The 27,576-nt window shown below is 47.4% G+C and overlaps 1 protein-coding gene across 1 annotated transcript; it reads left to right on the top strand.

Annotated features, from left to right (window-relative positions):
• Nucleotides 1-26,859, top strand: PLEKHO2 (pleckstrin homology domain containing O2). Its single transcript, XM_009090042.4, has 6 exons — nt 1-205; nt 4,689-4,841; nt 11,098-11,214; nt 18,076-18,180; nt 20,024-20,122; nt 22,405-26,859. The coding sequence occupies exons 1-6, from the start codon at nt 197-199 to the stop codon at nt 23,641-23,643; spliced, it is 1,722 nt and encodes a 573-aa protein (XP_009088290.2). The 5' UTR covers nt 1-196; the 3' UTR covers nt 23,644-26,859.
• The last annotated feature ends 717 nt before the right edge of the window (nt 26,860-27,576 follow it).

Below are 27,576 nucleotides of genomic sequence, written 5' to 3'. Positions count from 1 at the left end.
TCGCTGGCAGCGCCGGAGCCGCCGGAAACCCGGCGGTGCTGCTGCTGCCGCGGCTCCGGATCCCCCAGAAGTTGTTGCCGAGGGAGAGCGGCGGGGCCCGGGCCGGTACCCCCGGCCCGCCCGGCATGACCGTCCGCCCGGAGCCCAGCGGGGCAGCGGGGCGGCGGCCGAGCCCCTGAGCGGGCGGCGAGGAGCCATGGAGCAAGTGAGTCCGGCCGGGAGCGGGACGGGGAGCGGGGGGACCCCGGGACAGGGAGGGGGGACCCCCGGGCCGGGCGGGAGAAGCGCCTGCCGGGACAGCGGGACCGCACCGGCCACTTCGGGGTGTTTTCGGGTGTTCGCCGGTGCTGGGACATCCCGACCCCGCTGCGCCCGGGGGACGGCGAAGGAGACCGCGGGGTGGGGGGTCCCCATCCCCGGCAGCCCCCGGAGAGGCTCGGGCAGAGCCTCGGCAGCGCATCCCCGCAGCCCTCGGGATGTTGGACCCGGCCGGGAGGGGCTGCCGGGCTCGGCCGGCGCTGGCAGAGCCGGGCTGGTTCCACGCGTGCTCGGGCCACCCCGAGTGACTCCCGCTGGGGTGTTGTCCTGCCCTGCTGGAGCCGAGCCTGGGTCGAATCGCCAGCTTGGCCATGGCTACGCACTTCCAGCCTTCCCCACTTCTATTCTGCTCCTCCTTTCTGTTTGGGACGGGTTTAACTCGGAGAAGGGCAGTGGTGCTTCTTCTGCACACGGTCTTCATGTCCATGGGATCAGACACCCCAAAATCCATCCCTGTGAGAATTGATTAAGATGCTACAAATTTGTTGGCAAGTTAAACAGGTCGCTTTCTCCCCTCGTCTGGCCACGCAATTATTCCTGCTTCCTTTCCTTGGATGAGGTTTTGCTGCTCATACACAAAGAAAGCTCCCGGTAGGACGGACTGCCGGAGGACTTCAGTCTCTGTCTGGTACATGCGATCCCTGTAGCTGTGGCTTGTCTCTCCCCCCTCACACCCCCTTATTTCAGCTCCCAACATTCTGTGGCGAGAATGAAAGCTCTTTTAAAACAGCAGGGAGACGGCAAAGCAGCCCAAGTTGGTAGTGACTGAGAGTTGTTATTATCCGCTGGCATCCATGAAATTAATCCACAGCAGAGAAACTGCTTCCAGCTGGTGGCTGCCGGCCAAAGGGGCTTCACACTTACCCCAGCATTGGCTGGCCCTCTCATGGGCTTCTCTTCTTCAGTGATGCATGAATCCTCCAAGAATTGCTTGTAGAAGGGGTGTCAGAGGCAGTTCCCCAAGTTCCACGTGGATCCAAGCAGTTTGTTTCCAGTGAAACAATCTGTTCTGCTCCAGCAGGCTCGGGAGAAGTGGAAGTGCTAACAGCAAGGTTTGGGAGATAGCATGGAAAGGGAGAAAAAGAGTGGACGTGTAGGGATGCAGGTTGTCTCCTGGGAGTTGTTCATCAGCACCTTGGTAAAAAGGAGTGTGAGATAGTGAGATGCTTGATTGAATTAAAGTTGATGTAACTGGCTAAGGCACTTCTGTGATCTGTGTAACTTTAAAAGCACCACTGTGATTCAGCTCTTGGGGGTTTGTTTTGTTGGAAGACATGAAGACTGTGTGGGTTTGTGGGCCCATAAAATACAGGGCAGGGGAGAAAAAACTGCCTAGTTGTTAAATAAAAAGCCATCTTGTCTGATTTGGGTTCTCTGCTGAGCTGCAAAATGTGAGGCTAAACTAAGCTGAAGGAGTGGAACTCGTGTTTCACCTCTAATGCAAAAATGGCTCCTTTGGGTTGGTTTTGGGAGCGATGCCTTTGGCCTGAGCCACCATTGGGATAACTTGGTTCTTCCTTCATTTACACTGGCTCACTTGGCTGTCAGGGGGCTTCTTCTCATGGAATTACCACAAGAATGAATGCAGCCCAAGAACATCCCAGGATATATATATAATATTCAGATATACTGATATATCCCAGGATATATCAGTATATCTGAATATTTCTTGTAGAATGCTCATATATAGCTGAGTTAACAACAGCAGCTCATGTCTTTGTGTCATGCTCCCATTTTAATTGTGGAATTGCAGGCAGGGGACACAGGATGGACACAATGCCCTGCTGCCGGTGCCCTTCCCTGGCCAACCTCCCCTTGCCAATTTGGGGCAGGGCTGGCAAAAAATAATCTGCAAAAATATCAGGCACCATCATTTAGACTCTACTTGCTTTTGCAGGAACAAAGTTTGCAGTTGAATCATCTGGGGTTTTTATGTCCTAAAGCTGCAGGTGAGGGATTACAGCACCTGCCCCCCTTGTGGGATGTTCTGGCTATGTGTGAGGTGGAAGCTGCTGACCCAGAGCCCAGCAGCTCAGCATCCCTTTGAGTGCTGGATCTCACCCCTCACATCTGCCATATAGCAGGGACTGGAGAAGGCTCAGATGACTCCTGTGCAGTGCAAGGGGCAGAGCCCTCTGCTTGTGGCTGTTGTCACTTGCTGAGTGCAGCACTCTCCATCTCATTGCACCGTCCCTCTCCTGGGCTGCTCAGGTGGGGTTTGGAGTCATGGATCCTCTGTGTGGATGCTCCTAGCTGCTGGCACAGCAAGAAATCTTTCCTGGAATGGAGGGTTCCCCCATGCTTGGCTCCTTTCAAGTAGGGGTTCCAGCCAGGGCTCCTGAGTGATCTGAGGAGCTCCAAGGCAACCCTGCAATGCCAAGGAGGGAGGTGCAGTCCCTGAAAGTCTGGAGAGCCAGACCCCAAACCAGCTCTGCCCCCGCTGTGCCTTGTACAGAGGTGCCAACATGAGCCCCAGCTCTGCTGGGGCAGGTTGTTTTTCAGAGGTAGATGTCAGGTGCTGTGTCTTCACAGGGAGTACTTTTATTTTAAAACCAGTGTAGTTTTTGCTCTGCAGAGCAGAGCATAGATAGATATATTTACCATGTGACTGCAGCCTTTCTGCCAGGTGGTAAAAAAAAGCCCAGCAAAAATTCACCTGCCAAGCAAAAAAAAAAAAAAAAAAAGCCTTAAAAGAGTGAAAATATTTTAGCAGTTGTTGTTCTGGACTCACTTGAATAAACTCTTCATACAGTGACATCCATGCAGAAGTGCTACAAGGGACGTTAAAGTCCATGCCCAATTATCTAAAAATGACATCAAAAGGGTTCTCGATCAGGAAACCAGCAGGTCTGTATTTGTGCAGGAATTGATGTTTGCTGAAGTCGCAGATCTCAACTGAGTACAACTTCCTGGCAACCTAAAAAGTCAAGTTTAAAAAAAACCCACCCTATGTAGTCCCTCCATTTCCCGGAAAACTTTTTGATGCTCAGTCATCCTGTATTGTGGCCATTTCAGATGCAGCTCAGTATAACTGAAATAACTTCTACAAAAGGCACCGAGGCTGTTACAGGTTTCAGCTCAATTTTCTTTTAGGTGAAACACAGTTTATTTGAGTTTCTTGTTCCCAGTCTGCACCCGAGCCTACCAGCAAAGCCCAGCCCCTTGCAGATCGAAGTGGAGGTCAGAATAAATGTGGGTGCACGGGGTGTTTAATCTGCTTTTCTTCTTCTCATGGGTGCGAGCTCCCTCTTTGGAATAAGAGCTTACCCTGATGAAAGCTGCTGTCCAAGGGTGTGTTCAGTGGGAGATTGGTGCATGAAAACAGAATCGTTAGCAAGGCTCTCCTCCAAATTTTTGAAGCTTGTCCATACACACTTGCTCTGTCCTGGCTGTGGGAGTGTCCAGCTCTGACTCTGTTCCATGCACTTGGGATTTTCTCATGTTATGAAACAAGATGTCTGAGCTCCAGCTGGTCCAGTTTGTGCAGTGAGGGCCATTTTGGGATGTTTGGGGATTTCTTGTCACACACCCTCTTTTTATGTGCCAGCTCTCTGCAGCAGGATTGCTGCTATTACACGTGGTGACATGGAGAAAACTGAGTCTGGGGGACAGTGGGGTCCCTGGGAGGAGGTTGGAGCATTTGGGCTTGGCCTCTCCTGACAAATCACAAGGTTGGTGAGGTGATTGTGTAAGGGGATTTGGCTCAGCAAGGGATTCCTCTTGCCTTGCTCCAGGGAAAGAGGCTTATTGAGGGGTCCGTTGGGTGTGGGGAGCATCAGGGTACTCCAAGGGAGGGGTACAGGGATCCTGCCTTTGCAATGGCTGTTCCAGTGCACTGGAGAGGAGGAAAGCTTTCATCTTTTACCTGCTGGGAACATTTTAATATGGATGTGGTGAAGCCCTGTCCCTCATGCTGTGGATTTGCCCACAGGAGTTGGTTTGGGGATGGTGACCAAGCATAGACACCCAGAAGAGGAGTTTGCAGAAGTGGCCTTGGACTAAAATATGAGTGTTGCTACCAATGCCAGCAGAATCCATCGTGCTGGGATTCATCAGAAAGCTGGAGGAGCAAAGAGGAGAGGAGGCTGCTCTTTTTCAAGGTGCACTTGGTGCACGAGTGAGCAAGGAGTACTTCCCCAGAGAGGGAAGCAGAGCCCCTGGGGGAGCAGAGGAGCAGGGTGGACTTGCAGCCTTCCCAACAGAGATCTGTGCCCACTTACCAGTCCTGTGAGAGCTGGTTGAGTTTTCCTGTGGAAGATGCCAGTCTCCCATTGTGATGTGGTGGGGAGGGACCACATTTGGTGGGTGCCAAAATCTTCTCTGGGCTGGCTTCTGATGATGGAAACTCCTTATGCCTTCTTTCCTTGCAGGATACAAAGGAGGAGGTCTCAGAGAAACCAAAGTGTGCTCCAACTGCAGAGAAATATGGCTGGATTAAAAAAAGCAGTGGGGGGCTCCTGGGACTGTGGAAGGATCGTTACATCCAGCTGAGGAAAACACAGCTCGTGGTCTACGAGGATGAGGTATGGTCACAGCCAATGGCCTTGAATGAGGGGCAGGAGCAAGCCCCTGGGGACACATGCATGTCCCTGTGTATTTTACTCTTCTCTCCAGCCCACTCCTTTTGAAAGGGCTTCTCCAGATCTCTCCAGGAAGCGTAAACTCTCTAAAAGAGACAGCAGCTGCGTTTTAAATATATTATATATTATAAATATTTTAGCCACTGAATATTTTGACTGAGCCATTGCCAAAATAAAAAATGGGGGGCAGGACATCCTGTGAGAAGGTGAATGGTGTAAAGCTTTGGGCGGAAGCAGGATATGTGCAATGAGGTTTTGGCTTTTGAAGGATAAAAGTGATTGTAGCAGGCTGACTTCCCACCTGCCACTTGAGGGGATGACAGGCAACCCTGCAGCTGTTTGGCACCTCTCAAGCAGCTCAGATTGTTGCCAGCCAGACTCTTCAGGGTTTCTTTTAGCCACTGAAGGATGCAGAGTGAGATTGTGAGTGCTTGCTGTCCTCCTTAAGTATGGACAGTCTGGATTTGGCTCATCTTTTCCCTTTACTTGAGCCAGTTCTGAGCAAAGGACCCCTGGGAGCCTTGTCCTGGACTTCTCGAGATAAACTGCATGCCTTAAGTTCATGGCCGCACTTAGAGCTGTTTCCAGACAAATGAGGAGTACGAGCCAAGCCAAATCTGTCCTGCATTTTCAGGCAAGAAGAATGAAAAGTTCAGGGCTGTTCCTGCCAGGATGCAAAGGTGGCTTTGTCCTGAGTCAAGACCTTGTTCCTGGGCTGGAAGCAGTTTCTGCAAGAGCAGAGTTTGCCCCAAAAATTAGAAATTACAGTGCAGATCACAAGCTACAACCAAGAGGGGTGTGAGGTGAGGGGTGGGCAGGTTTAAGCCCTGTGGTGGCCTGTGTGTTCAGCAGGGTGGGGGACTGTGGTCTGCAGAAGGACCACGTGCCTGTGAGGTGTCAGGCCCAAGAGCATCTGGGTCATGTGTGGGCATCAGTACGATATAAAAGCAAAATCATGTAAAGCTTCATGTGCAGTGTGTCAAGGGAAGAAGAATGGGGAAATGTTTCAGCAGCTGCATTGCTGTGGTGGTTTCAGGAACAAAGGACTGACAGTGAGTTCAGTTCTCTTTTTTAAAAAGATACTCTTGCCTAATAAAAATTTGTTATAAACAATTTAGGTTAAAGGGTACTACCTCTTCCCTTATGCTGAATGCTCCTGCTCTTCCCAAATCCCAAAGCTTTCTGGTGTCATTTGTTCTTAGCTGTGAAATGTCATGAAGAGTGCAAAAAATAATGACAGGAGAAGTCAATGTCAGGTGATGAGCAGTTCAGAAGGCAGGAAAAGCAAGGGGGAGTTCTCTTACCCAGAGGGATGCAGCCTGGTCCAACAAACTGTTGACTCTCTGTAGATCATTTCCCAGTGCCCTGGACACCTGTTGACTCCAGCTGAAGCTTCAGGAACTTGAAGATTCAAAATCTATAAACATGACGTAGATTTTTTTTAAAGGGCATGCCTTTAAAAACAAGATACATGGAGGGTCTCATTACCACAAGGGAAAAGGAGGCTTTTAAAGTAAGATTAATTTTCACAGACATTCAGAAGAAGGAAAAAAATCCCAATCATTTAAAGGGTTATTTTATTATCTCAAGAAGGAAAATGGCATTTGTAACAACCAGACATAATGTTTTCTGGTAGCCTGCGGATTGTGGTAACATCCTGTAATAAATTGCATCTGTAAGCTACAGTAGCTGCAAGGTCCCATTATTGTAAATAAGGGATCATGTTAATATCTATAGGCTATTAAACTGGCTTACAGTGAAGTCAAATGTCTTAGGAGAGGAAATTGCTGCAAAATTATCTGGTAGCACAATAGGATAACATGTGATTGTGCAGACTTACTACAGGGAAACCAAAGGAAATGGCAATTTTCTGCACTCAGGAGGGGTCTTGTTGCAACAGAATTGAGGCAGTTCATGTTTATTACTGTATTTATCTTCCTTTAATGTGAGTCAGGGCAGTGTGGCTGTCTCTATCTTACAAATGGGGAACTAAGGTTCTGAGATGGGAAGGGTTGATGTCTAGGCAGAGTCTGTGGTGCAGTGTGCTATGGTGCTTTGCATTTCTGGAGTTCAAGGTGCCATTTTTCCCACTGGACCTTCTCCACTTATCTGCTCTGTGTGGCCCTGGAGAAGAACACAGCATTCCAGACCATCCTCAGGCTGAAACATTTACAAATGGGGTTGTTCAGTGCTTGCTGAAAAGGAAAGGAGATAAAACTTCAGGCAACAGGAATAAAAGTCATCTCTCCATATGTATGCTGAATTAGACTTGGATGGGTTAAACGGGAGGTCAGCTTCTATGTGGGCAGGCAGGTTTGGAGGCTGAGCATTTCAGCTGGTCTGAGCCCATCAGATTTCCAGGAACTGAGTAGTGCCTTGGACTCAGTGTGCTTTTCTCAGTGCCTCCCGTGTCCACCCCTTCACAAAGGGGTGCTAATGTTGCCTTTAGCGGTTGTTTCCTATGCAGGCCGCCTTGTTGATGCAGTTGCATGAGCCTGGCTGCACTTGTAGCTGAGGTTGAGGTGCAAAACAAGAGCAGAGGGGGTGGCCAACACGAGATACAGACAAGAACATTGTACAGTGTTGCTGGAAAGTACAGTCCGAGCAGCACACAAATACCATATATCATCATCAGTAGCAATCTCCAGGAATGTGCTGAAGATTGATTCCCTGCCCTGTCCTGCCCTGGGAACGTGTTCCCCAAGTTGCATCTGCTAGTCAGGCTTTTGGTTTGGTTTAAAGCAGAGCCACCTCCTGAAGGCAAATGGCAAATGCCTATTGTGTTACCTGGAGCAGATGGGGTGAAAGTCATCCCACACGGGTTCAGGTTTCTTTCAGAGGATGGGGAATGAAGGGAGATGGATTTCTTGTTCTCTGCTGTGCCTGCATCTACAGCACCCTCCATCTGTACCCTCACCTAAATGAAGGTGCAATTAAGCAAGATGTTTGCATATTCCATACCAGAATGTCAGGAGAGGAGGCACTGATGCAAGTACAGGGTGCTCAAATCCCAAGAAACTGCTGTGCAGGTCTGCATAGAGCCAAGAGGCTATTTTCTAGTGGGGTTTCTTGTCTTCTTGTCTCTGCATATTCTTGCAATAAAAAAACTACAGAGCTGGTTTGGTTTTTTTCCCTGAAGACCAGGCAATGCAATGTAGGGTGACTAGACAGATCATTATTATTACTTCATGGATTAGAAAGCATCAGTCCTGAATTTGGATTTTTTTACCCCCTAAAAAGTGCAGCTAGTGCTTAGACCTGTTTTCTCGTTGTTTTAGGGTTTCTTTGTAAGTGTATTATTTGACAGGGAAAAATCCTACTAGATTCTAGAGACCAGAGGATCCACTTGGCATTCAATAGTTGGACATTTAAAACATCTGCATTTTGCCCCTGGTAAAGTGATTGCAAGGTATACCCAAAACTGATTTGTTAAAACACTTTGAGAACCTCAAATAGAGAAGTAAATTGTAATTTCAGACATTTTATTGAATGGAGGATCTCAGCCCCTGAGTGTGTGTCAGTGAGGAGGTTTTTGCTGGGAATTAGGCCTTCATATAAATAAAAATTTCAGGGAGTCTTCCCGCCCCCGACCTTTTTATAAACTTTTCATTAAGGAAACTTGCCAAGTGTGATTCTTCGGTTTAGCACATGCGTTAATATATCCAGATGTTCAGTAACTTTCTTCTGAAGGTCCAAGCCAATAGACACAGATATGTTTGTCACAGGATGTGCTCCATGAAGAGTTAATGGAATAGTTTTTCTGCATTAAATCATGAATGTAAGGGTTCTGTACCAGGATTGAGCTTGTTCAGAACATGTGTCAGGGCAGGACTCTGGAAGTGACCTTGTCTCTGCATGGTGCTGAGTGTCCTCCAGGACCCAGAAGGCTGAAGGGACCTGGGGACCTGCATCAGGGTCGGGTCTTTAGTTCTTTATCTTAGTGTTGCAGGACAGACATAAAGGATCTCTTTGTGACCCAGGTAGGCTCACAGAGTGGGGATGGCTGCTTGCCAAGGGTAAAACATAGACAAAAGCCCCATTCTGCTGCTCCCTGAACTCAGATGCTTTTCCTTTGCCTCATACATGGAGTTTTTATATTTCTCTGGCTGCTTTCTTCCATGCTTTCCCTGAAGAGGATAACTCACTTGAAAAGTTCAGGTCCCTGAGATGAGGGAACCATAGCTTGTACAGTAAAGGTGTCTCTGGGAGACAGCATCCTGCATGTCCCCATCCTTTCTGCCCTTGTTCTCTGGCCAGATCACAGTCTCCAAAGCCTCCCAAGAGAGAAGACAGGCAGCTGGAAGGCAAGAGGCAATCTCACAGCAAAACCACACCTTTCCACCCTGCCAAGTCCCCTTGTTCCCCAGCTTGGTGTTCCACAGCCCTTAGGACATAGTGCACGGCTTGCACAGGGAAGAGTTCCCGTCCAAGAGGCAGGATGGATGGCATGGACAGGGATGGTGACAGGGGCTCTGCTGGGGACAGAGCTGCTCTTGAGAGCAGGGAGGGTGGGCAGGAGGCTTGGGGCTGGTGTCTGCTCAGAGCACTGTCAAGCTCTCAGCATCCTGAGCTGAAGGAAGGAGCTGGGAGCTGCACCGGCCGTTCAGCAGGGCTGTAACGTGGGCGGTCGTCCTCCTAAGGCCAGGATGAGATCACCCATCCCCGAGGCATGTATTCCTGACCTCACCCTTCTCTGTCATTTCTTGGCCGCAGAGGGGTTATTATTTCCATGCCTGTCCTTTTGCAGTGACATTGCGATATCAGGATTACAGCAGGAGCCTTCAAAGGGCCCGGTAGCGTCAGCAGGATTTTATCGGCTGGGTTTTAGGTTTGGGCAGGATTCATCTCCTCCTCCTCCTAGTATGAGTTTTCCCGGTTCACATTCACCTACTCAGTGTTAAATGAAATAAACAGTAATGTCATTAAAATAATAAACCTAAATTAGATCCAGACGTCCCTCGGTGGCTCAGGACTTCCTCTGTGTACTGGCATCAGCTCTGCTGGGCCCCCATCCCCAGATAGGAGGGTTAAAAAAACTGAAACGCAGGCTGAGTTCTGCACAGCGACATAAATGTCAAGTGGTAAAGGGAGGAAATTCCCCGCAGCCCACTTCCCTCTGAACTCTCCATTCCCTGCCTCCAGCCACGCAGCAGCTTCCTGGCTATGACATGTTTCCTCATCCCACACCCCCTTCTCCACTACAGGAATTGCTAAATACAAACTCATACAGGCACAAGGAGCTGCCCTGGGAGCAGAGCCTGAGCTGGGGGTGGTTATGGCCAGCGATTTTAATTCAGGATGGTACTGGAGAGCTTCATGAGCCATGCTGACTGTAGCATTTCACTGGCAAGAATTGCTCTGAGATTCTCACTGCTCATTTGTGCTTAGCAAAAGGGAGCTTTAGTCTCTGCTGGGCTACTGAGACATGAAGAATATTATCTGCCCGGTGTTACGCTGCAATTCCTATTAGGGATGGTGCTCTGCAGCTGAACTGAGCCACGCACCACGTGTGGAATTTTAGTTATGTTGCTGGGAGAAATGAGCCAAGATCGCGGCCGGCAGTCATCAGTGGAGATACTCCAGAGATAAATATTCCCCACTGAGATGCTGGCCCAGACAGTTTTGCTGGCTGTACCGGGCTGTATTTCCAATCCTAAGCCTTTTGACAGCTCAGAGTGTGTCTGCAAGAAGACTGTCCATCACACATGGCTCCTGCTGACCTTTGTGATGTGAGGACCAGTCTGCCCCAGCTCAGTGTGGGAACAGGGCTCCTCCCCTCTTATCCCTGCTCTGGCTCAGGCTTCCTGAGGGGGCTGCTTGGACCATCATGATGCTTGTGTCATCTTCCCTATGAAGAAGCAGAAATCACATCTCCTCCTTTCATTGTGGGATGGAGGTAGCATCACTTCTGGCTGCAGATGCCTGGATGAAGCTAACAGCAATGACAGAAGCTGGTGCTACTGTCCCCAACCTATTATTTGCTCAGCCACTCTGGACCACTAGGCCTGTAGCTTAAAGACCAGGGTATTTTCTTAATGAGATGCCAGCCTGATTTATGGGGCTTTCTTGCTGCATGCAGGTTATTTTTAAGGCAGAAGAGCTTTTAGACAGTTGCAAAGGGAAGAAATGCAGAATTTGATGGTCTATGATTGATTTCAGTGCCTCCTTTTCATAATAATGTTTCATTCCCTCTCTGCAGGATGAACAGAAGTGCATAGAAACGGTGGAACTGGAGAGTTATGACAAGTGCCAGGAGCTGCGAGCACTACTAAAAAGGAAAAATCGTTTCATTTTAATCCGCTCCCCGGGTAAGAAGGTAGGATTGCCTTTCTCATCACCCTCGAGTTTGCTAACTCCAAAGTGAGTTCCAGCCAGCTGTGCCCAGAGCAGATGAAGAGATCTGAGACTGAGCTCCTTGCAGCTGGGAGAATGACCTGTAGCTGTGAAGGGTGTACAGTGTGTAAGAAGGAAAGCTACTGTCATGTAGATTTCTTTCTTGTTCTGGGGAAAGCATCTTCCTGTGGCTTGACCTTTTCCTCTTGATTTTTTTTCCCCTGCCTTAGCATTTTCTTTCTTCCAGTACTTCCTAAGTTGTGCTTCTTAGATCATTCCCCATGGTTCCTCCATGTCCTCTGAGCACCTGTGGATGCTGCAGCTTTGCCCAAGTCCAGTGAAATCAATAATTCCAATCCATGTACTGAGACAGTTCCTGGAGTTAGAACCATTGATCCTGAGAAACGCCAGTGCAAATTTACTTGCAGCCAAACAGTTCCTAGGAGAAAAGATTTATTTTGCAGAATTCATGAAACCCTACATCTGTAGCTTCCTGCACAGCATCTGGTTAGATCCAGAAGCTAAAAACCAGGCTGGCATTGCAAAGAGACTATACATCCATCTGAGCACTGGGTGTATGCAAGGACATCCTGCTTTACTTCCTATCTATAGTCGTCATCACTACACATCTTTTGATGTTCTCCTTAGCTCCTACTTGCATGCTATCCATTTCAGCATCTTTATGGGCTAGAATTCTTCATTGTTGCTTTGGGGTATCACACTTTGCCTTCTAATGTCAATTTGATTTTTTTGGCCTAAAAGTTCTTACTAAATCTCCCCATGCAAATCTGAGAAGTTGTGAGGGACAAAACCACATTCATTTCCATAAGACCATGAACAGGCACAAATACCAACTTGCTGCATTCCCCCATCTCCATTTTGTTTAAATAAATGGAGATTGTTTAGTCCTTGTTGTCACTGTTGCTTATTCTTTCACTCCAGTCACTTAGTGTTTATACATATAATAAGACCCCAGCTGATTTCAGAGCACCATTGTGCTAAACTTCATTCAAAACAACAAAACAAGGACTTTCCTGCCCCAGAACCCTGGGCTAGTGAGCTCCAGCAGAGCACTGGAGCCCAGAACACATTAGGAAGGAATTCTTCCCTGCAAGGGTGAGGAGGCCCTGGCTCAGGCTGCTCAGAGCAGCTGTGGCTACCCCATCCCTGGAAGTGTCCAAGACCTGGCTGGATAGGGCTTGGAGCAACCTGGAATAGTGGAAAGGTGTCCCTGCCCATGGCAGGAGGGCTGGAACTAGATTTCTTTTTCTTCCAATCCAAATGATTCCAGGATTCTGTGATTCTAAGTGTACACCTATTCCCAGGGAGGCCAATAATACCCTGTGTGCTCAGAGATGGGCAGCACAATAGGAAGAGGTATTATCTGCCAGTATGTTACTGAGAGAGAATTGTGTAATAGCTGCATATGTCTCTGCACTGCTCCATGAATCAATACAGGGTGTGAGACCTGTTCCTAAACCTTTCATTTCTTGCTATGTGAAAAATATGCCCAAACTGTGCCCAAAAGGGTAACTTCATCCTTTTGGCATGCTGGCAAGTTTACAGCTACCCTGTTTTTCATGCCACTGATTCAATGGAGACCTAGATAGAGGCTACTTTTTATAAGGCTCTTTTGGTGAAAGGAAGGGCTTTTATAAATGAAAAGTTCCCTGTTTGCGGCTCCCCTCCCACCCTTCTTTTGGCTGGGAATCTGGTGAGGGTGTTGACACACAACATACTTTGGCAGATGCTAGCACAGCCTTCAATTAGGAGGCCAACGTACACAACTGTCCTTCTTCTGTTTTGAAATCGCAGCTGTGGCGATATATATCAGTTAAACATTTTCCATTTGGGAGGCTTGCTGCCATCCACAGTGAGCCAGCTTGCCAAACCCTGCCACATCTTGCTAAGGATTTTTTCTTTTCACCCTCTCTCTGGAGCATAATGGTGAGGAATGAGTTTGAGGGACTTAGCAACAAGCTAGGAAAGGCTCTTTCTGTTTCAGTGCATAAATCTTGAATACAGAGAACCCAGTTTAGTTGCAGGGGAATCCCAGTTCAAATCTTGGATGTGATATTTTTGAGCAGAGATGAATCAGTCAGTTAAAACTACTCTTCAGCTGAAGTTGCACCTGAATAAATAATGGTCCTGCTAACCACTGGTCGTTGATGAATGTACCCCAGATTCTGCTTGGCCTGTTGACAAGGATGACATTTTTGTTAAGCTGTGACAATATAAGCATGTCACACGCCTGCACTGGTATGGAACCGAAAGAAAGCACTGCCCCCTGAGCTTCAGTTCTTCAGTGAAGGAAGCTGGCTGTGTGCAAAAGCCCCATTCTGCTTAGAAATCTCAAATGCTTCATTCCATCCACAGCAATTAAATGAAAACTTTTGGATGCAGAGAGCTGAGCTTCTAAGAAAGGGCAGTAGCCTTGGCCTGGAGACTCTAAAATGTACTACTCACAATGCAGAAAAGCAGTGTAAATGATGCTTGGTGTAAACTCTGAAAATTACCAAGATTGGCACACGTCTGGTGTTTAGTGAATCTGAAAAGCTTCAGCTGCAGGGAAGATTAATATTGGGAAGAGGGTGGTAGTAAGGAAAGGGTCCACCAGCAAGTCCTGCAGCTCCTCAGGCATCCTTGCACCTGTGGTCAGGGATGGAAACTTCCATTGCTTGTTTTCTTCCTCCATTTTTGAGGTACCTGGAACTGTCTTCACCAGGAACCCAGCCTGGAAGCTGCAGTAGAATGTAGTGAAGCTTGGGGGAGTTTGCTCCTAGGGTCTGCCAGTCTGGCAGAGATGCTGCATTATTCCCAGCGATGATGTAGCTCTTGGTTCAGCTACAGAAAACCTCCAGAATCCTCTGACAGTCATCTCATAGAAACATGGAATGGTTTGGATTGAAAGTGACCTTGAAGATCACCTAGTTCCAACCTCCCTCTCATAGGCAGGGTCTTCCTTGTCTTCTCATTTCCCCTTCTTGATATATAACCTGACAAAGTCATGTAGAAGAAGGCAAGATATGACCTCCCATCTGGCAGATAGACTCTGCTGCACTCATGGTAGTTAAGATGTTACTGACCCAGCTCTGCTGCAGCATCTGCTGGAGGTGACCACCCTGTACCAAAAGTCAGCAGAAGGGAACAGAGTTGCCCAGCAGTTCACAGGCATTTCACAGTCCAGTTTAGCCTAGCTCCACCAGGCTTTGCACTGAAACAGATAAGGACCAAGCACAGGTTTGTGTCACCTACCTCTGCAGCAGATCTGCAGAATTGCTCAGCAAAGAAGAAGTGTTGGTAACAGTCTTTAACTGCAGCTACAAGCTCTCCAGAGCTTGTCTGTTAAATCACTTAGCACAGGTACAAGAGAGTGACCCCAGGAACACTTCTCTTTCCTGAAAAGCAGGCTTGGCATTGCCATCAGGCTGTCAGTGCTGGAGAAGACAGATGTCTCAGGGAGGACAAGGAGCAGTGAGGGAGCCGGTGCCCGCTGCTGTCACGGACAGTGATCCGTGTGGGAGCTCTCCTGCCTGAGGTCTCGGCATGATTCAGCAGGAGCTGTGCTGTGCTCTGAGGAACTGTCAGTAAATTGCGTAGCCTGCATTCATGGCTTACAATGGTCACTAGGTTTGGCCATGACAGCTTTTCCTGGCACACCAGCCTGTTGTTTATGGCATGACTCAGTCTCAGCTGGCTTAGCAAGAAGGAGTGCAAATGTGTTACCCTGCCTGCTGCCCTCTCATATTGGTGTCACTGACACTGCCTTAAATTCCTGCTGGAGAGCAAACTCTGCTTAATGTTTTGCAGGAAATACCCATCTTTAGATGCATCTGCTGGTATCTGCAAATATTCTGACGAGTAAAGATACAGACAAGAGAAATTAATTTGTTCCTTGTTTGCTGAGAGCCTGGGAGTCTCAAAGTACTGTGCAGAGTCCCAGTGACTGGCAGGACTGAGACCAGCTTCTTCCTGTCTCTCTTCTGCAGCTTCCTGCTTTACAGAGAGCTCCCATCCTGGTTTGGGTGAGCTTCCTTCCCCCAGTGCCTTGGCTGAGGACAGGAGCCACAGATGGATGCAGACAGACCAGGGACTGCCAGGCAGCAAAAGGCTGTGGCTGGCAGCAGCCTGAGCATGAGCCTTGGAGCCCCAGGAACCTGACTCTGCCTTGATGTCTGTGGATGTGTTATAAAAAGGAGAGAAAAAAATTCTAATATACCTGGGTACTGGGAGGAACCCGCCCCTCTGTGTCACAGCCCCAGGGAGCTATGCAAGCAGGGAGCAGGGCTGCAGCAACATGATGCTGGAACTGCCCACACTGCCCTGTGGGTCCCACTGTGCTGCTCATCCTCCCTCACCGAGCTCCCTTCTGCTGCCACCATAAGTCCCTTTCTCTCATCCACTGGATCTGCATTTGATGGCAAAGGGTTGCATGCCAGAGGGACATCTCAGCTTCTCATTAACGAGGAACCACCCCCCTGAGGTTCTCTCTGTTCTGCCACAGAGTTGCTGACACCAGTGCTTAGTCACAGACCAGGAGGCTTTATTTGGAATGAGGCACAGAAAGTGGCATTGGAAGAGGAAACTTTAAGTGAGGCAGGAATCCTTCCCCTGAACAACGTGTACGGAGATTTCTAAACCCTGGTGCAGGCTGCCAGGTCTTTGCCAGGCAGTGCAGCAGCTCAGCTGCTCACAAGTAGAGTTTTCTCATAAGCTTTTATAATCACAAAGCTTTGGGGCAAAATCGTTTCCAAACAAAAAAAGTTTTTAAGCACACACAAAACCAGGCCAGCTCGGACTAAAACAAAATCTGGCTGTTGCTCTGTTTTGGAGCCTTGCCTTCCCTTACATTCCCTGGTTAGAGTGGCTCTTCTGCATCCCAGACAAAGGGCTCTTTTTCCAGAGGGCTGTGGGTTAGGCCCTAACCTAACCTCCCCTCTGAGCTCTCAGGAAGGCATGTGGTCCCGTCACCTTACGTGCAAACTGATCAAGTAAAGAATCTTTCCCCATATTACTCCTTAACTCCCTACTTGCCACGATGGTTGTGAGTGTCTGGCATTTGAAAGCTGTGATGTAAATCCATGGCATTGACATGATAAATAAATACAGAAAGGAAGAACATTGGTTTCTAACAGCAAGAGTGGGTGTAAGGAGATCAGGCTTTAGTTCTGCAGAATTTCTGATGGTCCCTTCAGAAGTTGCTGAGACCCAGAACAGTTGCTGCTTTGTTGTGCCGTGAACAGGGAGCTGCTAAGAGCACTCGACTGTCAGTCACCATTAGCTTTGTCCCCCTCATTTAATATAGTCCCTGTTTTATAGAGACACTGCTGTGATTTTGGAATGTGGGGCCTCATTTACAAAATGTCTGAGGCTACAACTGCTCTTGAAGGCAATGGGAAAGGGCAGAGTACCTATAAGGATGTTAAATACCCCCAAAAAACTGTGTCAGGCAAAACCCCCATGAGGCTGTGTTTTGAACAAGCCTCTCTGTGGCTCCCTTCTCCACCTGGAAGAAGTGGATAATTTCAGTTGCCCCGAAAAGGAATTTGTGAAGCCCCCTAGATACTGTAGTGATAAGCAGGAAAGAAAAAAGACTGTCAGGGGAATCAGTAATTCTGTTTTCAGGGCAGGGCTGGAGCAGAGTGAAATCAATAAGACATATTGACCCAGGAGGATAAAACACATGATGGAATAACTCAGTAAGAAGTGCCACCCTGTTGTTAGGGATGGTGCTAGGAGGAGCACACACAGCAGGCTGACATCCCTGCAGCCCGGAAACAATGGGAGTGTCTGACTTTTCAGTGCTTTGTTTTGCAATGTTGCTGGTGTCCTTTAGCACAGGAGTATTCCTGTGTGCCTGTGCAGTGTGGATTAGGGCACCACATGGAGCTGTTTGGATCCCAGCTGGTCTGCCATGGAGCCACCTGTAAGGTGAAGACGATATTTCTCTCACCTGGAGTGTTCTCTGGGGCACAGCTATAATACTGGTGAGGTGCTCAGAGGAAACAGCAGTGAGTTAAAAAACACCCTGCCTGTTGTCACTGCTGTGGGCAAGAAGAGATTGGAAACATTGAGCAAAGCCATGGGGCTGTCCTGGAGGAAGGGAAGAGCTGGCTGGCTGGAGGACAGGCCATAAAATCACCCATCCTCCCTCCTTATTTGTGATCCATACTTCTTGCCAGTTCCCTCTGATGTGACTGGCTCTTCCCTTCTTCTTGGGGCAGCTCTTCAGACCCCAGAGAGTGCCTGTCTGCAGTGTTCACTGCTGAATTTCATTTGCAAACAGAAAAAGATATGGTGAATTTTTGCACTTACATTGCTCTTATGCCTCAGCATGTCTGTGCCCAGCTGGGTCAGGGTTTGAGCAGCCAGTGTCAGTGCCCCACATTCCAGTATCAGTTCTGTTCTGCAGAGCCACAGGAACAGGGAAGCAGGCAGAGCCCACTGAATGCAGCCTTCCAATTCCTGGTATTCTGGAGGAAGTGGGAGATAAAATGTTTTACTTCATCTGAACCAGTCAGTATGACTTGGACTTTCAGTCTGACTCTATGCAGTGTGACCATTTGCTGTACAACTCACTGATGTTCCAAGATCTATTCCAAGTATTTTGCAGGAGGGAGAAACTTACATTTTTACTACTTCTGTAGTTACCAAAATAAAACTACAACAAAAAACTGTCCATCATTACAAAATCCTATTCATGGGCGCTATGCCAAAGCACAAAGGAATCTGTAGTTTAAACACAGGCTAGAAGTGCATGTTATATAGAAACTGAAGTGATTCAGAGGTACTTCTGGTCCTGACAAGGAATGCTCAGGCAAAAATTCTCTCTCTGCTCTTGCAGGTTCATGATATCAAATTTCAAGCTCCAACTTTGGAAGAAAAGGAATCGTGGATAAAAGCTCTTAATGAAGGGATCAATAGAGGCAAAAACAAAGTATTTGATGAGGTAAGAGAAAGAGAGTTTTCAAACTCCTGTGTTTCCGTGCCTGTTCTCATCCATGGCTCCTTTAGCTAAAAGCAGAACTTGCCTGAACTCTTGTTCTCATCCTTCCTGCTTGCCAGCCATAGTCCAAGGAAAGAGAAAGTGGTGTGCAAGGTAGGGCATGTTCCTTCCCTTCAGAGCTTGGGATCAGAGGATTTCTGGGAGTTTCCTTCTCCCAATGGAAACAGCTGGTGCAGAGAAGCAGCTGCAGCGCTGAGTTGTGTAGAGCTGGGATGCAGCCTGGAGAGACTCATCTTCCCCACACTGCCATGATCCTCAGCACCAAGCAGCCTGGAAATGGAGGTACTTGGTTAGGATATAGCCCAGTCTTCAGGACTGGAAAAGTCTGAAGTGACTCAGTCCACCAGCTATTCTGCCTGCAGTCTGGAGAGAAGTCTAGTGGAAAGTTACTCCATGGCCCTGGCCAAACCTGCCTGCCTCTCAGCTGACCTCAGCACACCTGCACTTTCAAATTCTCCTCCCATCCTGCTGTTCGGAGGGGAGGATGAAAATTGCACAATCTAGAGCCTGTTTAACCTTGTCCTGCTCCCTCTTAGTTTGTAAATCAGCCCTGAGCTAAACCAAGGGAGCAGCATCTCTTCTGCAGTTCTTTCCATAACTGAAAGGAAATTAACAAAACCACCAGGAGGGACAAGGAAATCAGCAAAACTCTTTAGCAAAGGAAACCAAAGCAATGAGTAAAAGTTCTGAGAAAAGGGCTAACTTGTGTGGATGCAGTGCTAGAGGTGTAAACTCTGAGAAGTTGGGCTTTGCTTTTATTCAGTACAGCAGGCAGTGAACTCTGCACACCCTTCAGCAGCACAGCAAGGGGGGATCACCTCCCTGCCCTGTGAAGTGGGGTTATCCTCCTTACAGAGGGATCCAGCCTCTAATTCTCAATCATTCCAGTAAGGATCAAACCTCAGATTTAAAGTGTTTCCATACAGGCAAGGCACAGGGTAATGGGTCAGGCCCTTAGCTCACTTGGATTATCTGTTCTCCCCTGAAGGAGCTGTAAAACCACTCTGCCATACCAGCCATTTTTCTCTTTTAATCCCTATTTCACCCTCACCAGCTTTCCTATTGTACAAACTTGTGGTACCAAGGACACACAGATGTTTCAGTGTCCCTGGTCACTGGTGCTGTCCCTCCATGGAGAGCAGACTCCCGCCCTTGGCCATCACAGTGTGGGTGAATGGTCATAGAGCCAGCACAGAGAAATACCTGTCAGGGCACTTGAATTTCCCTCCTTAGGAGTGTGAAGCCGTGCATTTCGCATCTGATTCCTGGAAATAAATTTGTTAATTCAGCTGGATCTGCAATTAATCCAGGTCACTGCTCACACCTTCTCCTCAGCATCCTGCAGTCATTAGAGCTGTGGAAGGGAAGGGCTGAAACAAAGTACTGCTGATACAGTTCACAGTCAGGTCATGGTTATTAATGAGCTTTCACCTCTAAGATGGAAACATCTTAGAGGTGAAAGCTCAAAAGCAGTTTTGGTGCTGTGTTCTGCCATGTGCAGGAGCTGGTCCAAGCACAGGGTGCAGTGAGGACAAAGCTCCTTGTGTCCTTTTTTCCCTGCCTCTTAGGTGGAGATAAGTTTAGCCATTGCAAACCTCTGAGACCTTAAATATCCATCACATACGTGCAGGGCTTTGCAGGCAGGCTGTAATTGAGCTCTGAGGTAAAGACTAGAGGTGAAATGCTTCAACATTTCATGTGTGACAGTGACAACTTTACGGACTTGTCTTGAGAAAATAATGACCCTCTTCCTTTTTTGTTTTCCTCCTCTTCCCCCTGTTAAAAGGTGAAAGTGGACGAGAGCCTTTCCTTGGACCACGTGACTCGGGACAGGGTGAAGGTGTCCCACGGACGTCGGCCACCCACGAGGAGTCACCTAAAGGAGGTAAGTGCACCCTGTTGGAGTGAGCTATCCCACCAGCTGGGATCACCAAGACCTGCTCCTTCCACTCAGGTACCAAACCCCAGGGGAAACCCCAGGTATGGACAGCCCAAAGAAAGCTGACAAGGAAACAACTTCCTGCAGGAAAGACTGTGCCAGCACCTCTCTAATATAGCTCCAGGTTCCCATAGATCTCTATCTGCTGCAGCACATTACCATATATTTAGCTTTTCATAATTCATAAGCTGCTTCACCATCTGGTCAGAGCCATTAGAGACTGAAGCTCCTATATTTGTTTTCAAAGACCTGATAATTTTGTAGCCACAATGGTCTAAAGGTAGAAGGGCTGCATGGTCCACAGGGAGAAGCTGTATTTTTATTAAGCTAACTGGAGAAAGCAGACGAGCTTTCAAGCTTAGAAGTCCTTCCCTAGGTCTGAAACAGAATGCATTATTCTCCTAGGCAGTTTTATAGACTAACCTGTCTACTTTTAACTGATTTTTCTGGGTCTGTCACTTAAAAAAAAAAAACAAAAAAACAAAAAAAACCCCACAAGCCTGCATTTCATTTCCAGGGGAGAGGTTCTTACTAATGTTTGATTCCTGTGATTTATGAAAAAGTTTCTACAGACAGATTGATATTTTAGCAGAGCATTAATCGCAAGCAAGGAAGGTTTTTAAATCAAACCTTCTTTCTTCAGACTTCCAAGATTCTGACTTATGTGCCTGCACAACACTCAGATGACCCTTGTGCAGAAAATGAGATACCCTGAGACTTTTTACTCTGCATAGAAATGGAGGGAGTGTGTCTCTCCCAGAGAAATGCATGAGAATGAATCATAGATTCCCATCCTCCAGAAAACCACAGAAGAAAACATGACAAAAGTCACAGCAACAATGAAGTGTGGATTGTGTTGCCTAATACGGGTTCAGTAAGGTGGGGAGCCCTTCCCTAGGCACTAAAATCATCTCTCTTCCCTGTTCAGATCACTATTTTCACAAGATACCCCTGAAGTTAATACCTCTAAAATGTCTCACCCTCAGCCAAAATCAGGGGAAACTGACTTACAAATTTAGCAGCAGGAATGAGGCGATAGAGCCTGCAGAAAGATGTGTATCATGGCTGCTGGCTGCAGATTCATGAAGGAAATAGCATGAATGTGGATTTTCAGTCTTTAAAGCAGGCCAGGTAAGGATGGGTCAGGGCCAAGCCGCCAGGATTGCCTCTGTCTCTCTGCTGGGCTGGAAAGGCAGAGAGAGGCTTTAACTAAAGTCTCTGCACTGCAGGAGCCTGGCCCTGGCTGCAGCTATGCCTTCGTGTGGTTTTGGGCTCCCTCACACAGGAACTGTCACTGTGGTTCTCCCTGTGGGGCATTGAGCTTACACACTGCAGTGTCTCTGCTAAGTCCATCCTTTTTAGGAAAACCTCCCTACTAGTGAGATTTGCACACAGCCTGTGGTCTAAAGGAGGTTTAACCAGCTGAGGCTTGGCCCTGGCCAGGCTGGGATGACATTGGGTTAGAGGAAAAAAGCAGAAGGCAACAGGATTACAATCCCTGGCCAAGGGATTTAAAGATCAACTTGGTTTATGACAAGCTCAAAAGCAGAAAAGTGAGCCTTTGTGGGGGCACATTGCAAATGAAGGGGATAGAGGGATCCCACTACCACAGGACAAAGAATAAAAAGGCAGAGCTTAACACTAGCACCCACAGTAAAACCAAGAAATTAGGTTGTTGTGGTACAGACTTTAAGACAGTCTTTTCAAAAGAAGTAGTAAAATAAGTTCTGCACTTTTCTTAGAATCAAGGGCTGGGTTGGAATGGACCTTAAAAATCATCTGCAAGGGCAAAGAACCTTTCTCTAGACTAGGTTACTTAGAGCCCCTTCCAGCCTGGCCTTGAACACTCCAGGGATGGGGAGTCCACAGCCTCTCTGTGTAACCTGTGCCAGGGCCTCACCCTTATAGTGAAGAATTTCTTCTGAATATTTAATCTAAACCTGTCCTCTTTCAGCCTAAGGCCATTCCCCCTTGTCCTATCACTCTATGGCCCTGTGAAAAATCCCTCTCCAGCTCTCTTGGAAGCCCCCTTTGAACACTGGAAGGGGCTTTAAGGTCTCCCTGAAGCCTTTTCCTCTCCTGGCTGAAAAGCCCCAACTTTCTCAGCTTGAAGCAGCAACCCCTTGTTTACCATGCCGGTTGCAAGGGTTTTGCACTTTACCTTGAAGTTAAAGGATGAAACATAGAATTATTGATAGAAATTGAAAACTTTCTCTCTTGTTTTTCAGGCTGCCAAGTGTACATCAGATGGTATCCTGCGACTAGATCTGGATATAGTAGACAATGGACCACCAACCTTTGACTCCACTATCAGTGAAAGTGACAATGAACCACCTCAAAAAGAAACTCCAAAGCCCCCTATGCCACCCACAAAACCCATTGGCACAAAAGAAAACCAGGAGGCAGAAAACAATGTTCCTGACCAGGAGCATAAAAAACCTATGTCTCCTCCACTGCCTCCAGATAAGAAGCTTAAGGAGAACATCAAATCAAAGGACAATGTAAATGCCAAGGAAGAGGACTCTGGAAGTCCAGAGGAGAACATGGAAGAATCCCAAGCACCAAGTGAGGAGAACAAGGAGAACCTTGCTGAGGTCAGCAACAAGGTTATATCAAAAGCCCCAATTCCACTTCCTAAGAATGTGCCAGACAAGCTGAAAGTAGCTTGGGACCAACCAACCATTGAACCTAAAAAGACAGAAGACTTGGAATCATCAGGAGATGATGGCAAAGACAACCCAGCTGAGATTGCTGCTACAGATGTTTCAAAGCCTCCTGTTCCTCCTAAGGTTTTGCCAGAGAAAATGCTTGCCACAGAGAACTCCAGCCATGGTGACCCGGAAGCTGGGGGCTGGGAAGAGCAGGAGTCTGGCAGCTCCAAGCCCCCGGTGAATGGGATCTCAGCCAGTGAGGTAGCAGAGTTCACATCCCCGACAGCTGAAACAGAAGAAGGAAATGGGAGGACCGCAGCCGAGAAGGAACAGCAAACTTCAGCAGAAGAGACAGAGACTTCCTTAGCTACAGAAACAGTCCATGAGAGTGTAAAAGCAACTATTGAGAAGAAAGATTCTACAGAAAACACTTCAGTTCTCAAACTTCGCTGTTCTTCTCTGGGAGACTTGCTCTCTGATTCCAAAAATAAACAGAGAGCACTTCCAGGCCAAGGTTTCCCAAAGGATTCCCATCAATGCATAGCTAAAATGGAGGAGAAAGTTGCTAATGAAAGGGAAAAAGCAGAAAAGCTTCTGCAGAAGGTTTTACGTGAAGGTTTGGAACAGGCCCAGGAGGGGAATGGACCCCCAGTGGTGGCAGAGACCTTGCTAAATGAGGCAGTAGAACAGCTTCGGCAAGCTTCACAAGTTTTGCAAGAAATTAAAGGTCTTGGAGAACTGAAAAAAGAAGGAGCACAGAAACAGAAAGAAAAGCAAAAGGATCTAGTGACTCTTTATAGGAGAAGTGCTCCCTGATACACTCTGCAAAGACTTCTTTCCCAAAATCAAAGCTAAACATTTGCATTTATGATTTGTACCATTGCTAGGCCAGTGTTTAAAGATGGTGTTTTGCTGTGCACACACCATGTTTGTGGGACAGAATTGAGCTTTCAGTTATAGCATCTTTCTTTCTTCATGTTGTACATACCAGTCTGGTTCTAATCCTCTTAGCACAGCAGAAGGTTACAGGACAGTGAACAGTTTAAAAAATGTGAATGCTCCTTATGGATTCTGTCCAAAGTCCTTTCAATGGATGAGGCCTTAAAAATTACTGGTAATCAGACCAAGCCAGATCTTTTGAAAGGAGCAGAATGGCTGTTCTAGCAAAAGCCCCTGTCTCTCTGTATTTACAGGCAAGCAAATACCAGATTACACTGGCACCTATCTGGTTTTCCCAGTTAAATCATTTAAGGATAAATGTAGGCAGTGTTTGTTCGCTTGCTGGCACAGTTTCCCAGACCACCTGGCCCAGTGACATCTAGGAATGTAAAGATAAACGGTTTAATCTTCTCCAAAGATGCTCATAAAACCACATCCACAGTTAAAAAGTGATCTCACACAGAGGCAAACCAAACTGGCCAATTCCTGACTCCAAGTAGTGTCCCTGATGTGGAGCAGCTGTATGAAGGCACTTTGAGGCTGGCTCTGCAGCGCTTTAGGTGTGCTACGCACTGTGTGAGTGAACACAAGTCTCAAAGCATCATTGCCAGGCAAGTATTGATTGTTCCACTTTCATTAATAGGGAAATTGAGATTACACTTGGCCTATGAAAGTGTCTTCTACCAGGACAACACATTTATAATGGAGGAATGTACCTACCTGATAACTCTGAATTCCCTCAGCTTTGCTAGGAGCAAATAGCCAGGCATTTGGAGAACTTGTGTTCAGGAGATCCCGAGGAGCTTCCTAGGAGAGCTGTCACAAAGCAGGTTTGGGTTTGTGTGTTCCCTTAGTGTTGTCTTGGGATGTAACTGACAGGAGCATGCACATCAGGCAGTGGGTCTGGATGAGATCCCCCTTCCCACTGAACACGAGGGCCAGCCTGAGAGCCATGGTTTGGTCCAGATCTCTCTAATTTCCACCCATGGAAGGAAAGGCATTTTGCACACAAAACTTTAGGGCTGGTCCCAGTGGCTTAAATATATGAAAATAAAAATGCATTTCATATGATAGGGTCTCATTTCATATGAGGAAGGCATTGCAGAAGGCTCCAGCACAATTCCCACAGCCTCCCCTGTCCATCACAGTTCCTGTGGTCTTCAGTGCTTACAGCAGTGGCAAAATAGTGTCTTTGCACTGCTACTGTGTAGCCCCATACCTGAGTTGGGTATTCTCTATTCTTGCTTTGAGGAGAATTGTGTGACAGCCCAGATGGGTTTTCCTTTGCTTGAGCCAGGCTCTGGAAACATGGAAAATGGCAATCTTCCCAGTTTGGTTTTAAGGAGCAACATGCTACCTAAACTCTTTTCTCTCATTTTCCAGCACTTTGTTCTTAGCTCATCCATTTCTTTTTCTCCTTATTTCCTAGGTCCCACAAGTCTGCAGGGGGCTGCAAACACCAACCACAGCAGCAGTAAAGTTTCATTTGAGCCTCCTCTTAGGCTAGGCATAGGTACTTCAGGTATGAGCACAGAAAGGTTGGCTTTGGGCTTCCAAATACCCTGGTTTCTACCACCTGGAGCCAGCAAGACAGATAGTGACCATAACTGATGCTTCTGCCTCTTTTGATTAAACTAGCCTTGGTTTTGGTAGTGAGTCTCCTTCTCAAGACAGACATGGATGTTGTATGAGAGTTCACTTGTTATTCTGTCACATGGAAAGTTCTACATGGTCAAACACTCAGGGCTCAGGTGCCAAAAAGCTTTGCTTTGAGGCAAGAAGTTTTCAATGTCCTAAGCCCACCCTGAGGCACACAGCTTGAAGCAAACTCTGGACCTGTGCCATTTGCTGCTGTGGGTTCAATGTGAACTATGGGTCATATTCACGTTTCCAGACACACTTAGGACAAGGGCTAAGAACACAGACAATATTCAGTGCCTATCTGCTATCTAAATGTATTTTTCTGCATGTGCACTTTTGTTTACCGAACACTGTGTGGTATGAATGTGAGCTGTCAGAACCTGGTGTGCACTGGAAGTCGAGGGACATCAGCTCCAGAGAGCAGGCAGGCTTTTGCAAGATGCAGTTCTGTAACAATTGATAGATGGGGGAAAACCCAGTTCACACTAACAGGAGTATACACAAACAGGGCAAACTCTGGATACAGGTTCATATCCCAAAGCTGAAGCCAATCCTAAACTTCAGGACTGGCAAATCAAAGCCTGGCACTGAAATCCAGGAGAATGACAACAGCTTATGGGGTAGTTCAGTCCTCTAATTTATACACAAATGCTTTTGCTCTCTCCAGTGTTTTCTTGTGGCAGTGTGTTCTGTGGATACTTGTCTGGCAAAGCGCTGGTGAAAATACCCAGACATCCCTCTCTGTTACAGCCAAAACCTACAGGATGTGCTTATATTTACTGTATATTTTTATATTATACTCAATATTCTAATGAATAAATGTCTGACATTCTACTTAATAGCCATCAGTAGGAATCCTAACAGATAAATACCCTCTACCTGTTAGGAAATGGGCAAATTAAATAATTTTTCAACCTACAGCTAATTACTGTATGTGCTGTACTAACAGATCTCACTAGATTTGTATTATGTCTTGTAAATAGGTATAACTTAAGTGGAATCTCTGTATCACCCAGTAACTTTACTGCTGCAAATGCTGTGGTAGAGACTCTTGGTTTCAACTATTTTTTCTAATAGATTTAGCAGTTTCATCCTAAAACATCCAGCCTTCTATGGCAACTCCCATCTTCAGTGTACATCCTGCCACCATGCACTTTTTTTTTAATCTTCCTTTAAACATGCATTTAAACTTGCATCTAATTCCTGGCTGCACTAAGACTAGGGGGCTTTGTGCCTGAAAACCCTCTGGGCTTGGAGTGCTGGAGTGTGAGCCTGTGTTTTGGGCTGTGCCACCAGTTTACATGTCTGTGACAGGAAGGAAGTGAGTTTGCAAGTGAGCAAGTGTGGATGACGATCTGAAAAGCAGCTGCTGCAGCCCGTGGAAAGGCAGCACTTTGTCTCCTGTTTGTAAAGAGCTTTGAGATTTGGCAATAAAACCTCCTTTTAAAAATCTGCTGTTTCAGAATGACTTTGTCCTAAAGAGGAGCAAGGAAGTGCCACCAGAAGCAGCTCATTAAGGCTTTGCTCTGAAGGAGGGAATGCTGCACAGGCTGTGGTCAGGCTGAGGTGAGCTTGGTGCTGTGCTAACCACAAGACAGGAGGAAGGAGAAGCGCTGGAGGCTGCAGCTGGCACAGAGCTGGAGCTGCTACTGCACACAGGGCAGTTCCTGGCTCACCCCTGCCTGCCAGCTTGGCTGCCCTGGCCAGAAAGCATGGCTGAGGCCAGGATTTCCTTCAGGAAAGCAGTGGGAAGCATCACCTCACCAAGTGCAGTCTCCAGTAGAGCTGGCTGGGCTGATCTTAACGCCTTCATGTGGGCTTGCTGGTGTCTACAGAATGTGGAGCCCACTCAGCACTCGTTCCTTTGGTGCTGAGCAACACCAGAGCCTTGTTCCTCTACCCAGATGCCAGGAAGCTGCAGCAAGAGAAGGGGGTGGTATCACAGTGACTGCTTCCCTTCTGGATTAACAGGCCAGAAATTGGTGAAAAGTAGGTAAGAAGTAGGTTCAAAAGTTAGGAGGAAGCAGGGAAAATAGAGCAAGTGTACGTGCCATCCTGTTGCACAATAAGAACATTCATTTGGGTGAAAACTTGTGGTTAGCAAACCCTCCAACCCCTTGTTGGGAAAGGGGCGGTTCCTCAAAGGAAGCTCTAAAACACAGGGTGATT

This window comes from Serinus canaria, chromosome 10 (genome assembly GCF_022539315.1).
Source record: "Serinus canaria isolate serCan28SL12 chromosome 10, serCan2020, whole genome shotgun sequence".
NCBI classification, from domain to species: Eukaryota; Metazoa; Chordata; class Aves; order Passeriformes; family Fringillidae; genus Serinus; species Serinus canaria.
This window is presented reverse-complemented; position numbering and strand designations above follow the sequence as displayed.

Excerpts from the sequence above, each read along its gene's own strand:
- PLEKHO2 (XM_009090042.4), top strand. Across the intron at positions 11,215-18,075 it reads TCCGCTCCCCGGGTAAGAAG|GTTCATGATATCAAATTTCA; the intron begins GTAGGATTGCCT and ends CTGCTCTTGCAG. Across the intron at positions 20,123-22,404 it reads CGAGGAGTCACCTAAAGGAG|GCTGCCAAGTGTACATCAGA; the intron begins GTAAGTGCACCC and ends CTTGTTTTTCAG.